Source organism: Conger conger, chromosome 5 (assembly GCF_963514075.1).
Source record: "Conger conger chromosome 5, fConCon1.1, whole genome shotgun sequence".
NCBI lineage: Eukaryota > Metazoa > Chordata > Actinopteri > Anguilliformes > Congridae > Conger > Conger conger.
In genome coordinates, this window is record NC_083764.1 from 57,775,521 (window position 1) to 57,790,607 (window position 15,087).

General features: G+C 40.2%; 2 protein-coding genes across 16 annotated transcripts in view; both read right to left on the reverse strand.

The window, feature by feature from the left end:
• Nucleotides 1-929: 929 nt before the first annotated feature.
• On the reverse strand, nucleotides 930-7,723 carry gfi1aa (growth factor independent 1A transcription repressor a). Of its 2 annotated transcripts, none has more exons than XM_061241292.1 (7): nucleotides 7,651-7,723; nucleotides 4,552-4,754; nucleotides 4,025-4,225; nucleotides 3,267-3,655; nucleotides 2,842-2,979; nucleotides 2,516-2,681; nucleotides 930-1,929 (listed from the first exon to the last, which is right to left on the reverse strand). In XM_061241292.1, the coding sequence occupies exons 2-7, from the start codon at nucleotides 4,661-4,663 to the stop codon at nucleotides 1,751-1,753; spliced, it is 1,185 nt and encodes a 394-aa protein (XP_061097276.1). In that variant the 5' UTR covers nucleotides 4,664-4,754; nucleotides 7,651-7,723; the 3' UTR covers nucleotides 930-1,750. The 2 variants fall into 2 exon arrangements, with proteins under 2 accessions (XP_061097276.1, XP_061097275.1); XM_061241291.1 differs by having other exon boundaries at nucleotides 3,267-3,658.
• Nucleotides 7,724-9,904: 2,181 nt separating this feature from the next.
• The window catches only part of evi5a (ecotropic viral integration site 5a), a 67,071-nt gene continuing 61,888 nt past the window's right edge, over nucleotides 9,905-15,087 (reverse strand). For 12 of the 14 annotated variants that reach the window (XM_061241280.1, XM_061241289.1, XM_061241288.1 and 9 more), the window contains one exon: nucleotides 9,905-12,000. In XM_061241280.1, the coding sequence (XP_061097264.1) occupies nucleotides 11,734-12,000 (267 nt within the window). In that variant the 3' untranslated portion in view covers nucleotides 9,905-11,733. The remainder of the gene's footprint in view (nucleotides 12,001-15,087) is intronic. The other 2 variants (XR_009708713.1, XR_009708714.1) reach the window with 1 other exon arrangement.

Here is a 15,087-nt window from a genome sequence, read left to right on the forward strand (position 1 = left end):
CGTTAAAGGAGACGAGTTTCTAAACACCTTAATCTCTTGTTTTAATTAATCCATTACGTTTTAAACTTAACAACTATATTATTGATGAATAAGTAATGGTTATGGTTCATTCCTTGTTAGAGACCGGGAAAATAAACGAATTAGTATAGTGTTCATTTAAATCTGTAAAAATCCATGCTCCTGTCATGCTGCTTGTCCCATTTATAGACTACGCTTTGTTTTGTTTTTGTTAGTTTATGTGTTTTTCATATGTATCCCTGTGGCTATTTGAGGTTATTCAACCGTTGATGGTGGAAAACTCAGCCTTTTCGAGACTCGCTCTACACTAGGAACGCCACAACCTTTTGCTATTCTGTGCTTTCAGTAGCTATACCAAATGGCTCGCTGGGGGTTACATTAAAAATTCATATCTGAAACAAAGGTGTACGGTCATAGCTTTTCTTTACTTGGTTTGTGTTACCCTGATAAACAAAGGCTATTGTAATGACATTAATGAATAATTGGATGTGGAATCGACATTAATGTTTAATACTCTCCATGCAAATCTAAGATCATACTGGACTGCAGCCCTGTACAGAATTGTGCACAGGCGGTCCGGACTAAGACTGAGTATTTAAGAAAACTCAAGAATTTTTAAAGGAATTCATATTGTATTGTAATATTGTAAAAAAATAAATAAAAAAGAATAACTGTTCCTCAACTGCATGAGAAATTGATGACAATGGGTTTCTTATTAATATGAACAAATGTAATGCATATTAACGTATTGATACATTTCGATAGAATACATTTGATAGGATGAAGGAAGTTATATTTTTTAAGTATTTTCCTGTGAAATCGACAGAGTAATGAGTAATGAGACAATATTGTATGCATTATTTTAATTTATTTAAAAGATTGTCATCAACAAATAAAGTATGAGCAATAGATCAGAATAAAAATCACGTGTAGGCCTATATACATTATGACCATATTTTTTATAATCTAATGGCCTCATTCCACTCAATCTAGCAACACAATTCATTATCTTATTTTATTAGAAACCGTATGACCACATGTAATATATGAGCTTCATTAAAATACAAAAGTGCAAACGTAGTCTTAAATATATATAAATTGTGATTTTCTTTAAGGAAAATTAAGAAAAGAACGGTGCAATTAGACACACACAACACATTTGATATTAAACACTGAAAAAGAAAATTCGGCGAATGCGGTTTACCATCTTTCAATGTTTTTACCTAAACATAATCTTTCCACTCTTCTGTAGTGACTGTTTTGCTAGCATTTGAACAGCCCTGTTGAAAACAAATGGCATTCTTTTAAAATGCGGTGATTTTCTTTACGCGATTTCCTCCCGCGGCTGCTGTTTTAGGATATACAGCGTCCCTGTTCTCAGTGGTTATATTGCCTCTCTAATTATTTATGTAACAATATTATGGGTTCAGACACGCTCTGCTGGGATTCAATCGTTTCGTTATTTGGTAAAACCCTCATATCACCCAGCTGAAAGAAACACTCTCTATGCTTGATGTTCACAAAACGCAACACATTACGCTTTGGTTAAATCACTGGCGAGTTATTGCGTGGATTTTTTTTACAATCCGAGGGAGAGTGTTTTACCAAATATGCTCTTCAGTCAGTGTATTGCCCTGCACCGCGTATGAAATAGGCTAGTGTTTGGTGTGACAATAGGCTACAGGTACACTTTCATCTCCACAGTTTCCCTTTAGCGATTGCTATTGTTTGCTTATTTTATTCCGTGTTGCGTTTCTTTGTGTCTTCTCAAGTCTACTTTTCTCTGGAATCCTTTACCGCAGAGGTCGCAGCCAAACGGTTTGAAGCCGGTGTGTTTCCGACTGTGAGTTATAAGATTTGAGCTCTGACTGAAGGCTTTTCCGCACACCTGGCACTTGTGTGGCTTCTCACCTGAAAACAAATCAAATGGTCAACAATCACATCCATAATCGCCAAATCGACCGTTATAAAGATCACGCATTTGTTTCACTTTTTTACACTCCAAAGTGTATTTGCCTTAGCAGCCTAGCTACATGCCTATAGGCTAATAGCCTACTGTAATATGGAATCAGTTGGCCAAGCGCATTGATCCAAATTGGCGATTAAATGCCCCATCTCAGGAGTAGGCTTTAAAATTCAAAAAGGCCGATTGTTCCAGCCTTGATTTAAAAACTCTTCAGGATCACTGTAGGCTAAAATGCCGATGTTATGCACCATTTTATTTATGCTACTTGGCATAATATAGGCTACTATGCCAGCTATCTACAAATAAATCGAATCTTTTCATAAAACGAATCACCGCGTTCCATGGCTCCCTGTCACTTCTCAATTGCCTATAGCTATACAGAAAATGTAACTTTATTTTTTTTCCTTTAAAATAGGCTATACATATTATTTTGGTTACATCTAGGCATACATTGTAAGATAATATCGTGGTAAACACATGACCGCTGTGTCTGTAGTGAATGTTTTGTCTTGTGACCACTATTAGGCCTACCTGTATGAATGAAGGTGTGTTTCTTCATGTCTGACTTCTGGTGAAATCGTTTACCGCAGTACTGACAGGGGTACGGTCTGGTATCGGAGTGAATCAGCAGGTGAGTAGACAGAGTGGACGACCTTTTGAACGTTTTTCCGCAGATCTTGCAGTCAAAACTTCTCTCCTGAAACGGTTATTGAAAATAGGCAATCTGTAATTAACTAACAATTACCAACTTTGCAAATTGATTTCCGATTGTAGTAAATCATTCATTAATAGGGGTGTAAATCAATGAATCCTAAAAAAATATATAATCGTGGGAAAACAACCGCCTTAATGGTTACCTGAGAGTGAACGGCTTTATGTTGCTCCAGGCTGACCGCGTGCCCAAAGGTTTTCCCACACATGTCACACGCGAAGGGTCTGGTACCACTGTGCGACCTACGGACGTGAACCTCCAGGCCATGCGGTGTGGAGAACACCTGCAGAGAAAAAGTAGCGATTTCAGATTTCAGTTAACTATATGAGAAAATATACATTTGTGATGGAATACATCGATATCGCTTTTTTCAGCACATTCACATGTTTGCCCCCCACAATAACCTAGCCCTACATTTGAAGAATGTAGAAGAAAACACTTTTCACATTTCATCAAAATAAACAAACTTCAAAATAAATAACGTTGAAATACTGACACGGACAAGTAGGCTATGATTAGCCTACAAATGCACATGCAGTTATGCACTTGATTGAATTTGAATGTGCCTACCTTGCTACATTTGATGCACTTGTACGATCCGTTCAGCAGGAGGGTGTTGCAGAGTACGTCCGACTCTGCTTTGATTTCCGGAGCCTTGTTGTGCATGCTGAGGTCCGAATATAGTCTGGGATTGGTGCCCCTTTCATAGAGCCCTGTTGCTGTGCAGTAATCGTTGTAAAGTCCTTGATCCCGTTCAGTTAGCGCGGAGGCTTCGGCCCCTCTTTCCCCATAAAGTCCCAGCGTGGGGCTGCGGTCCAAAGTTATCGGGTGGTGGTGATAAGATTGCTGTACGAGGTTCCTGAGCTCGGATCCGGAATAATTGCTCCAAGCATAGGGTCGGAAGGGTATGGCGAACGGCTGGGTCTCATCGACTGAAGGTGTGAATGACTTGTCCGAATCTGCTGGAAAAACACAGACATCACGTCATTTCCTAGCATACTGATATTTATAGCGTTTTACTCTACGATTTACTATTCTTATATCCCTGCTTCATATCACAGTCTATGCAATATTGCACTGGAATAATGGGATATCATATGACCTGCGCTTGTTATAACATTCCATTTGGAGTCGTATAGGTTCATCGTTGGTATGCGTATGCGCTATAAATGTGAACTTATAACTTAAAAAATAGTTAGCCTGTATCCAACACAAAACTTAACTATCTAAATAGACTATAATGTAGATGTAATCTATAGCCACGTTTTAGACGTCCCACGTTTAGTGTCAATGAAACGTGATGAAGTTCGGTAAATAAAAAGGCGAACCTGGTGAGGCAGAAGGCGACGGGGGCCTCCAGAAATCGTCATAGTCCGATGACCGGCCGCACACGCTGCCTTCGCAACTGCCCGGTGACTTAGAGGACAGGTCCGCGGTGTCCACCATATGAGACTCCGGCGAAACCCTGCCCCGCGCATCGGCGGCCAAGGCGCCGGAGCGGTATCCGGACACTTCAGGAGTCTTGCTTTCTGAATGTCAAGATGGAGAACCAAAGATTAAATGGAAATACGTAAAATATAAAAACACAAATATCAATGAAACATACATATACATTTAAATGTTTAATAGAAATAAATGTTTTGTTACAATTTGCGTAAAAGTCTCTTCAGAAATTATAATGAGGGTATAGCCGTCAAAAATGTTTAAAGGAGTTTAAACGCCAAGTGAAATGTGCATGACAAATGCAAACATTCCAAAGATACAATGCATGTAATTTATTGATTCTACTAAATTAATGAAAGTAGGCCTACGTAGACATAAACTAAATTTTAATTGTATTAAATATGCTCCATACCTGCGCATATATGAGCTAATATAGTATCAAGTCTGCTGTAGTCATCTTCAAGGGACCTTGGCTGATGGTAGCTGTGAGCGCGCTTGCTCTTCACCAGGAACGACCTCGGCATCTTCACTGCTTGTGAATCTCACGCTTTAGTTCCAAAATCTCTCGGGACTCCAACCTGGTGGTCCCGTGGAGCAGACAGCACTCTTTTACCTCTGAAAAGATTTGAAGACCGTGGGTGAATAACAGCTCCAATATAAGGCACTCTTGGCAAGGGATGGGGCGTGCACAAACCCACTGGATCGTTTACCAGGTGTTATGGGGACAGGTGCCTGCAGTGGTAACCATCCCACAGGCCCCGAGGCTTGTGATTGGTCCCTCCAAAAACAAACGCGAGCCCTGTCAGATCCTACTGTATTACCGCAGGGAATTTAAACTGATGGCAATCTGGATAAGTGACACACTGCTTTATCACTTTGTTACTCAATCCTGCAGCACCACGAATTAGAGGAAATACTGAGGAGGGTGTGTGGGGTAGGTTACTCATTTTACCATATAGAACAGGGCTGACCGCTATACTTCCTTTTACTTTTGTACATTTTTAAATTTTATTTAAGTTTGTTCTTCGGTAGATAAGTAATTAAATAAAATGTTAAAAGCGAGCAAATTTATTTCAGCATTGACAAAGTACTCACTCCAAGGGTAAAGCGTGGGTCTTCTCAGAAACTTGGCATCTCTGTATTACTGGATTAAAATATGCCTCTGAATGACATTATTCTCAATTTAAACGTAGGTGTTATAAATCATAGAGGGCGAGCATTGGAGCCTTTTGGTATGAATATATAGTTAACTGTACACAACTAGCATAATAGATCATCACTTAACTAGATCGATCATTCGTTCCGTGTCCTGACAAGTCGCATTTTTCAGTCCAATTATACAACAAGACAGCGTCCTTTTTTATTTATTCGTTTAAAAAGTTTAAATCTCAACTGATATTTTATATTTTGATCATTTAAAATGCGTAATAACATTATAATACGTGCATTAATAAGATTCACAATATATTAATAGACCAGTATCATCAGTCTTGAGGCTGGCACAAAAGCAGCAATGAAGCCAATGAATTTAGCAAAACAAATTGTTTTAATTATTTGTTTAGATACGAATATGCGATTACATGCGATTTTATATACCCAAAAAGCATATAATTTTAGTAAAACAAAAGTGGATAGGAGACATTGGTTCACCCACATGATGAACGAGTCCCACCTCTGCAGTCTCGAGTTACATCCTGTATTACGTATGCAGGAGTAAACAGAGCTACCTTGTCTGCGGCTCCCACTGACTGGGCGATGACAATATCCTCTCTAATTATACACATAGAGACTGCATTCACGTTACACGACAGACTGCAAGCAGGGACCGAAGCTATTGCGTTACACAGCTGATCGTGGCGCGTGCCACTATTCTCATCCTGCATTGAACTGGGGTCCGGGTAACTACACCTGTTCCAGCTAAAAAGACCAAAAAAAAATTTTTTTAATGGTTAATTACCCTATGCTGTGTTGTTTAAATATACTATTAGGCTATGGCTACATAATGCACAGATTTATTTATCCTATTTATTTTATATTATGCATTTTGCTTTTGCGGGTATGTGCATAAACACTAGCGTGGCGATAAGGAATATCTTACTGCACTTAAGGATGCTAACTTTGTATTGTAACTGAGTGTGATAGCTTCCGGATTGCAAAAAATATATACATAATTAATAGGGATGGACATCATCATATTGGTAACTTGCACTTGGGAATTTGGAACATCACCTGGTTGACATAGTACAACCTTGAGAACAACTCTCCGTTAATCTCCCACGCACTGGAAATCAAAACCATCTGATGATAACACAGAGACACAATCTTCTACGACACTCAGGAGATCAACGTGTGCCCTCTGTTGATGATTTTAAGTCATCACTATTCGTGGAATCCCACGCATACATGTATATCCACAAACATGTGTATTCTGCTCTCTTTTTCACGGTTTGGATAGGACAGGAGCAATCCCTTTCAGAAACAATCATACGAGCCCCCGAAGTTTTAAAACATATATTTCTTATCTTGTGCAGAAAAGAAAAAAAATTCGGAACTTTGGGCTCCGTAATATCACACTTGTGCATGACTCCGCAACGTTTACGTATATTAAAATACAATTTACCCTTATATAAAACTAAACTGCGAATATCAAAAAATGCTTAGACTTGTATCGTTTCCAGGAACGTTTAAACATTTATGTCCTTATTTGTCGACAAGCTTATCTTCCCCAAATTTGAAACCAGTGCTCTCGGTGTGAAATGAAATCATTGCTCATTGCACTCAAGGTTTTTTGGCAGTCAAGATAGCATCCGTTACAATAAACGTGGGAAAGCAACATGCCACGGCACCTGGGATTCTTTAGATAACACAGTAGAAGCACGTGTAAGATACTCACAAAGACGCAGCAATTTATCGCAAACTTTCTTTCTCTCTGAAAATATATTTAAGATGTGTAAAATGCCTTGAATCAACGTTAGGAAATGCATGGCCGTATTTTGCGTTTAAGTGAAACTAATTTGGTTTAGCCTGTAGGCTATTTCCACACTCGAACTGTCTCGATGCGAGGCAGTCTGACATTTCATAGCTGTGCCAATCAGTAGTTAATAATATAAATCACAGAAATGAACATGCAATATTTGGTTCTAACTGCCACGGTATTTGTTTACATTAGTATACGCTTTTTCTCACAAAATTTAAATGCTCTTGATTTATGTTAATAGGTTTATAGAAAATGTTTCTATCGTATAGACTTCATGGGGAGTAGCATGGGCATAGTTAGTCAGATGCTACAGCTCGACGAGCAATACCTTAAATAGATATTAAATAAATAAGTCTACTTAATCAACCCTCTTCGAGGTACACAGACGAGCCATTTTACCACCTATGATAGTTATTTTGGAGGAACGTGCCCATAATAACCGTGTCCTGTTTTGCGTTATTGACCTCATTAAAATTCCACATGGTACTAATCAACGCTTATGATATAAATCTTTCCAGCGATACGCCAACTTACCTGTGAACCTGTAGGTGCCCACAGTACTCTGGATCCTTCCGAATAAGCAGGCTTAACGGCCCCATGTGTTGTCCCATCTGAATATGTAGCTCCAGCGGTTCAGCCCCTAAACCGTGAACTTCCTGAACGTTAATGCAATACGTTTCATAAGCAAATAGATGCGCCCATTTTTGGGGTTTCTAAAATCCAATCTCAACTTTCACTTTAAACATGGGATTATAAACAATGAGGTCACATAATAATGTAGCCTATGGCTATTTGGTGTTTTCTCTTAAATTAATGCAGGGAAACACTCAAGGTTTCGGAGCAGAGATTTACAGACACGCGGAAAAATCAGCTACACAAACTTTGTATTATTTTAACAAGCCCATTATGCGACAGTAACCTACATTCATTCAGAAATATCACCGATGAGATTATCATGCTGAATTGAAATTGTGTTACAGTTGTATTATTAGTTTAATCACTTCTATGGAGTTTCACCTTTTTTTTCGTTTAAGCACCCCTATAAATGTTATATGATAATTCAGGTAATCGGGGACAATGAAGACGAACTCAGGGTATAGAATTGGCAATACTAGTGTATATTTATGTTAGTTTTCTTATTTTGAGAAGGTAACATTTTTCTTGCATCGTATTCATGTAGTGCTTAGGCTACAGCATCTGCAAAGAGCTACACGATCACTGGTGTCCCAGGGCAACCATTTGAGTGGACAGTGACCGTTTGAACGGAAGAATCGGTTATGCACAGACTGTGTCCTGCAAGAGCTCCGGCATAATTTGAAGGAACGGATTTAGTTATTTTCTCATTTCCTTTTCGACGCAGGAGGTTTTATATTTGGACTTGTAGGCGGAGTTGTGGATTCAACTGCCTATCAAAAATGTAAAAAAATATCCAAGATTTATTCTTAGCAGGGCATTTATACACAACACTCCCAGTAAATTACTAAACTCATCCCATGCGTAAATACAGATTTATATTTCTCGACTGCATATCGTGCAGTTCCATACAGCTTCCGCATAAAACAATTATGCGCAGCCTCGCATTCACCAGTGTTTCCTTTTCAAATTGCAAGAATAAGATGTCCATAGCAAATGCACATTGAACAAGTGAAGTCGGTCAGCTGAAAAGAGTAGCGTTATAACGAGTGGTCCTGGTCTGTGGGGTCTGTGAGGGGCAATGGATGGTTACGGTCAGATTCGGGCGCCCAGGTAAAGGGAAAAACAGCGGTCACGTCTGCCAGGTGACGTTCTCAGGGATTGAGTTTGGAGAACACCCTTGAGAGGCTAAACTAACCATCAGGCCTCAAACTACAGTAGCCTCTAGTGTTACTCAAGGCATTATAAACCACTTATGCAAAGTAAAGGTACTTTAAGCAGTTGTGTAGGCTATTTCATACAACAGAGCTTGGCGAGTGTTAATTATCCAAAATATTGAGATTAAATATAAATTGTTCAGTCCAACTCAAAATGACACATCTGCATTTATCAGAGAAAAAACAATGAATTAATTAAATTGGTAATCCTAAATTACATTATTTTCCTCAACCCCATTTTAGAATGACAAACTCCCAATACACCAATTTACTTCATTTCTAAGTGAGCAGGTAGGTATAAAGCAGTGCACTCTCAGTGATTTGAGTCAATGGTCCCTATGATTACAGCTGATAATAGAAAGTCTTGGGAGCTGAGTTTTTTTTATTTTGGTTGGTAATGGGTTTCACGGTGAGAAAACAAATTGGTTAATTTAATTAGCAAAACTAACACAAATCAGTTATAAAATAGAAAAATATACATTCTAGTCAGTTTAAATTAGAAAAATCTCACCCACTATCTGCGTAAAAAAACAAATTAGTTAATCGAACTTGAATTATTTTTCAAAATTTCACCATTGTGTGACACCACGAAGCAGGAATATTGACTGCGTGTATCAAGCTAGATGGCAACTAATAAGACAGAAGAACAATTTGATTAAATAATGCCATTTTTATTTTAAACATTGCACACATAGTGTTTTTTTTAAATATGCATTTTGAAATGTGTCCAACGGATAGTGTTGCCAGGCCGGTATTTGTCAAACCGATGGTCCTCTCACACTAGCAGTCTCTGTCCTTTTCTCTATGGAGTGGACTGACTAGACTGCAGAGATCATCGACTCATCATCATTATGCTCTAATCTGGCCTACTTCAGGGGTTTTTAATCGCTTTAAGCGGTTATGTGTCCAGAGATGGCAGCTAGAGGACTCCAGTAGTCTTAGGTCAGACCCACACGGGTCAGGGTTTTGCCTAGCTGGGACCATTGTTATGAAGCAAGTCATTTTCACTGCACAAAATGGCCGCCTGTCATCGATGAACAGCAAGGACCTGAGAAGCCCAGGCCACAGCTAATGGACACATGCATGATAGAATTAAAACATTTATCAGTCAAAGACATTCTGTCCACAGTCTGACCGAGTGAGAAATGTTGTTTCCTTTATCAGCAATGCACATCTGCATTTAGTTTAAAAACAAACAAAAACAATATTTACATGTGTAAAGGAATAAAAGTGGCCATCGTGGCTACACAGTATTCATCAGTTTGTTCTTTAAATATATATTTGATTTGATTTGATAAGCTCCCTTTTCTACTGTATCACAGTAAATAATCCCTTGACTGTCGTAGGTCGTGTGTAAATAGCCGTCTCATACACGTACAGTACATACTGAAGATGAGCACTTCAGGTATAAAATCAGACCTACACAAACGCATGGAGTGTCAAGTTTACTATCCGGTATCTTAGCATACCTGGATATGATTTACTTTAAAACTGACTCATGATTTTAATGAGCCAGGAAAAAAAACAAAAAACAAGTGTGCAAAGAAATTTAAAATGGGGGAGGGGGGGTCATTAGAAAACACATGAGTTTGTGGGCATTAGTTTATACTGAAACTTGCATGTCCTCATTTAGCAAACCGCTCCAAACCACTACTGTTACGATTGAGACCTCATCATAGCCAGTTCAGAGCACGCCATGATATGTACAGATTAAACAGAATGCAATATCAATGACTGCTCAAGTTAAATCAACAACTGTACATTAGTCACCTCTAGAGCTCCATGTCTACCTGTTGCATACATGCACACAATACATTTTCTGGCAGTCTCCCATTCAACCTTATAGAAAATGTCCATAAATAATATTTGCATACAAAAACACTTTTGCTTGCTTGAATCTCAAATCTTTCTTCACATGAAATCACAATGCATTAACGAGTGAAATGTCCCTTTAAAATGAATGGTTCTATAGATGATAAAAGCAGATTATGTCAAAATAATCTATGAAAGGTTTCAAGTCAACATAATGATAGGAATACAGAACAAAAAAAATGAAGTACTAAATATATTACAGATTCAGATCCCTATTGACCATATGGCTGCAAGTGAAACGCACAGCCATTAAAAGAGTCTTAACAGAGTTACTCTATACTGGAGTGTTTAATGCTTAATACAGACCACTCCAGAAGCACTTTGTGTGCAGGTCCTTTAACTGGGGTTTTCACCTTACTGCAGCTAATAGCTGAATTCATTACGGAGTGAATCGGCTGCAGCAAACTGATGTCCAATTAACCGCTCCAAACATAAAATATTTCAACAAAAACCGCGGTAAAGCGTTTGTCGTCAAGCATAAAAGGAGATATTGCACAAAGTCTCCGTCTGTGTTGTACCTGGAGCCGCGTGTACGGGTGCGTTTGTGTTGAGTTTCTGATTTTCACTGTTGCCTGTGGGAGCTGTGTGAGGTTCCAACACCGCCATGAACAGAATACAGCTGAGCATTAATACTGGCCCCTACTGGCCCGCAAGTGTCTCTGTCACCCGCCATCTGTTCCTGCTGGAGTCCATGTGATGGCAGTGACGCGTGTGTGTGTGTGTGTGTGTGTGTGTGTGTGTGTGTGTGTGTGTGTGTGTGTGTGTGCGTACATCGCATTGCGTTTTGGCAAAAGTAAGGCAGACGCAAGAACAGGTGGAAATGACACGATGGGTCAGGCGCTCCCTCTCTCTCCCAGGTTGCTTGTCCACACGTTTAACACGCCCCTGCTGGCCGTCACACGGTAGTGGTCTTGCGGTTGTTCTGGGCGTTGGGACCGTTGCTGGGGAGGGAGAGGCACAGACTGTCCTCCTCCCCGTCGCTGTCTGTGTCCACCATGCTGGAGTGCAGTACGATCCGCGTCACGTCCCGCGGGTCCTCCGAGGGGGGCGGGACCCCCGAGCTCTGGTACGAGCCCTCCTCCCCGATGTAGTGGCTGACGATGTGGATCCCGTCAAAGGTGGGCTGGCCGCACACTCCCCTCTGACTGTGCAGGAACTGCACCTGCAGGGGGCGCACACTCCCAGTGAGACCGCGCAGCCAAACAGTACAGTCCCAGGGGTCATCACATCAGCCAAACAGTACAGTCCCAGGGGTCATCACACCAGCCAAACAGTACAGTCCCCTGGGTTATCGCACCAGCCAAACACATACTGTCCCAAGGGTCATCACACCAGCCAAACACATACAGTCCCCTGGGTTATCGCACCAGCCAAATTACATTTAAATCATTCCCATTGACATGCAACACTTCAGTATGGCCCCTGTGTTCAGTGCATCACACAGGGGACAGAAGAAATTATCCAAATGAAACTGATGAAAAGCATTCCAAAAACAACGCTGGGAACCGGAGTTGAAAATTTCAGCTGTAATTTCAGGAGAAACGGCAACATCCCCCAGAAATATCACCACCTTAAAACTGAAAGGCATGCGATGGACCTCATTCATGGAAACAAAACATACAGGCAAACTTCCCTTACTTATCAGGCAAGTGCATTCACTACAAATTGAGTACAATTACAGCCACGCATACAGCAAGACCAACAAAGAAAAAGACTCAAAAATGGAGTAGAAAACAAAGTGAATGCAGTGCAGTGTTGGGACAATGGGAGGGACAGAGAGGTGGCCTGGGCAGGGTCTCACTGAGACGGGGACCCAGTCATGAGCACCTCTTACCTGGATCAGACTGCCATGCCATGCAGCCATGTTGGGAGAGATGGTGAGAAGGGCAGTTTAGATGAACGGTAATGCCCCCCACACACCCCATTCCCATTTCAAACTGTGGCATGTGACCTCTGCACCCCCGAACAGAGCAAACCCCCAGTCCAGACGCATGCACGTCTGCTGTATATTACCTTCTGATCAACTCAATGATCTATTTCTAGTGAAAAGTGTGTTAAAAGAAATATCTTCCGCACATTCTTTGAAGTTGATGCCATCTTGGAAGACTTTTCACAACAGTTAAGGTGTACACTGAAGCAGCAAGATGTCTATGTCTAAAAACCAAAACCAAACTTTCTTGCACACATTATATGAATATTTCTGACGTTTCTGAAGTTGTTTATTCTTTCACTTCAGAGTAGACAATACATGCAATTGTCAAATTAAATTTTATAAGAAAGTAATAATTGTGCTTGATTTTTTTTCCTATTGTCATTATTATTATTGCTATATATATTTATTTTTAACACAGTTGTCAATGCATGGAACAGCTTGCCAGAGACCTGTATCAACAAACAGGATTACCAAGCTAACCGAGTAAAGCCCCCAACAGTTATTTTTACTGCAGTCCATGTTCCAGATTTGGGAGGGTGCTTAGTGAGGCAGGCCCCAGGTCATGTAGCAAAGCTAAACTTAAATATGAATGGATATTACCATTCTGAATGTGCGCTACTACACTAAGGGGTTAGGGAGAAGTTCTCATAGAGGTATGACAGGTCTGCATGAAGTGTGGGAAAAGGTCTGCCCTTTGTTTGACTCCGTTGCACTAAATGTGATTTGTGTGTGTGGTGAGACTTCATTCAGAAGCACTGACTCTCACAGATTTGTGAGTCATTCCATTTTCTGCCCCCTGATATTATACGTTTTCTTTTCCACCACCCCCCCCCCCGCCCCCAAAGTATTGCTCTTAATCCCAGCAACACACGCAAAAACCAGATCTAAGAATGCACTTGCAAAGATTTAGCTTCAGAAATGCACTTCAATCTTGATGAACCCTGTGATGAACTTTCAAAAGAGCAGCACCTGTTCCAAAGATTTCTACCGAGTAAACGGTGCATGGGACGAGGTCTTGACTAAGCCGAGGAGGCCCTGTGTGTAAACGTGACAAATTGTAACTCTCCGGTTTCTGGTGAGTCAGAACAGGAAACCAGCTACAGAACAGAAAAGGAGTTTTAGCGGACATAACAGGTCATCACTTCTTGATCTTGTGAGATTAGTCAAAGTCTGGTTTTACTCTGAGCTCTGTGGCTGAGGGTAACTTTCCGGCTGTTTAGAGAGTACCTGATTGAAATAGCAGCACAGAGCTGCAGTGATGGCCGTTTTTTTTTTTTTTTTCTTGTGACACTTTACTGTGCAAGGCGCTGTGGTATTTTTGAAATAAATGGTTGGGCTCAGTGTCTAACTCCTCTGAATGTATCATCTATTTCTGCTGCTGAAACCGACACGCTTCTGCCTATATAAATCAGTATGCGACTGCAACAGCACAAGATTATAAAAATAATTACTGCATTTTTCCGTAATGTTACCGCATGCATTATGCCACGAAAAACAGGGCTAGGTTTGCACGCAATGGCAAAAGGTGTATTAAACCTTACTTACAGAAAATATATATTTTTTCTGTTCATATTTAAAAGTTATTTCACTGTCGCACAATCTCTTCAAGAGATGCTGGTAACAGTACGTTGGGACAAGTGCAAACAGCAAAATAGCAGGGTGGGATTAAATCTACTTTTACTAACAATTAAATCACACCGGGCCAGAGTAGATTTGCATTCATTCCTTTTTTCCCCACATTCAATTTTAAATCAATATGGTCACAGACTATCGGCGGATAGTGTTAAAACTAACATTTCTATCTTTATGAAGTATTTTATGATGCCTTTGCTTCAGCAACAACGGTTCCTCATTTTGTGGAATGGCAAAGCAAGTGTAGGTGGACCTCACCTTCTACACATTTTGGAAATCCACAGACACAAATCAGGGTGTCTGTGGAACCAAATCCATCCAGTCTCTAATTCCAAAAACGTGCCAACTAGGAGACACATTGATAGTGTCTCAATTGTTCATTTAGAATTTTTCGAGAACAGTGATCATTTTTGGCCATTGCATACAAAATTACTTGTGCATAGGAATGCTATTATCTATGTTTTGTATAGGCGTTCTGGAATACGACCAGCCCAGCTACAAGGTTCTCTCACCAGTACCGGTGAAGCAGTCGCATTATATTGGCAATGGCCCTCTCCGTGCAAAAGCAACTACAGTATAAATTCCGTTCAGCATACAATCCTCTAGGAGTATGGTATTCCAGTAACCAGCATTTTAGCTAATGAAATTACCTTTTCCAAAGGTGTATAAACCCTAACTTTTTCA

What these genes read in the sequence shown, in the direction of transcription:
- gfi1aa (XM_061241291.1), bottom strand. Translation starts at nt 4,663, where the DNA reads ATGCCGAGGTCGTTCCTGGTGAAGAGCAAGCGCGCTCACAGCTACCAT. An exon ending in AGTGCATCAAATGTAGCAAG is followed by an intron (nt 2,980 to 3,266) that starts GTAGGCACATTC and finishes TTTTCTCTGCAG; the next exon opens with GTGTTCTCCACACCGCATGG. An exon ending in ATAAAGCCGTTCACTCTCAG is followed by an intron (nt 2,682 to 2,841) that starts GTAACCATTAAG and finishes TAACCGTTTCAG; the next exon opens with GAGAGAAGTTTTGACTGCAA.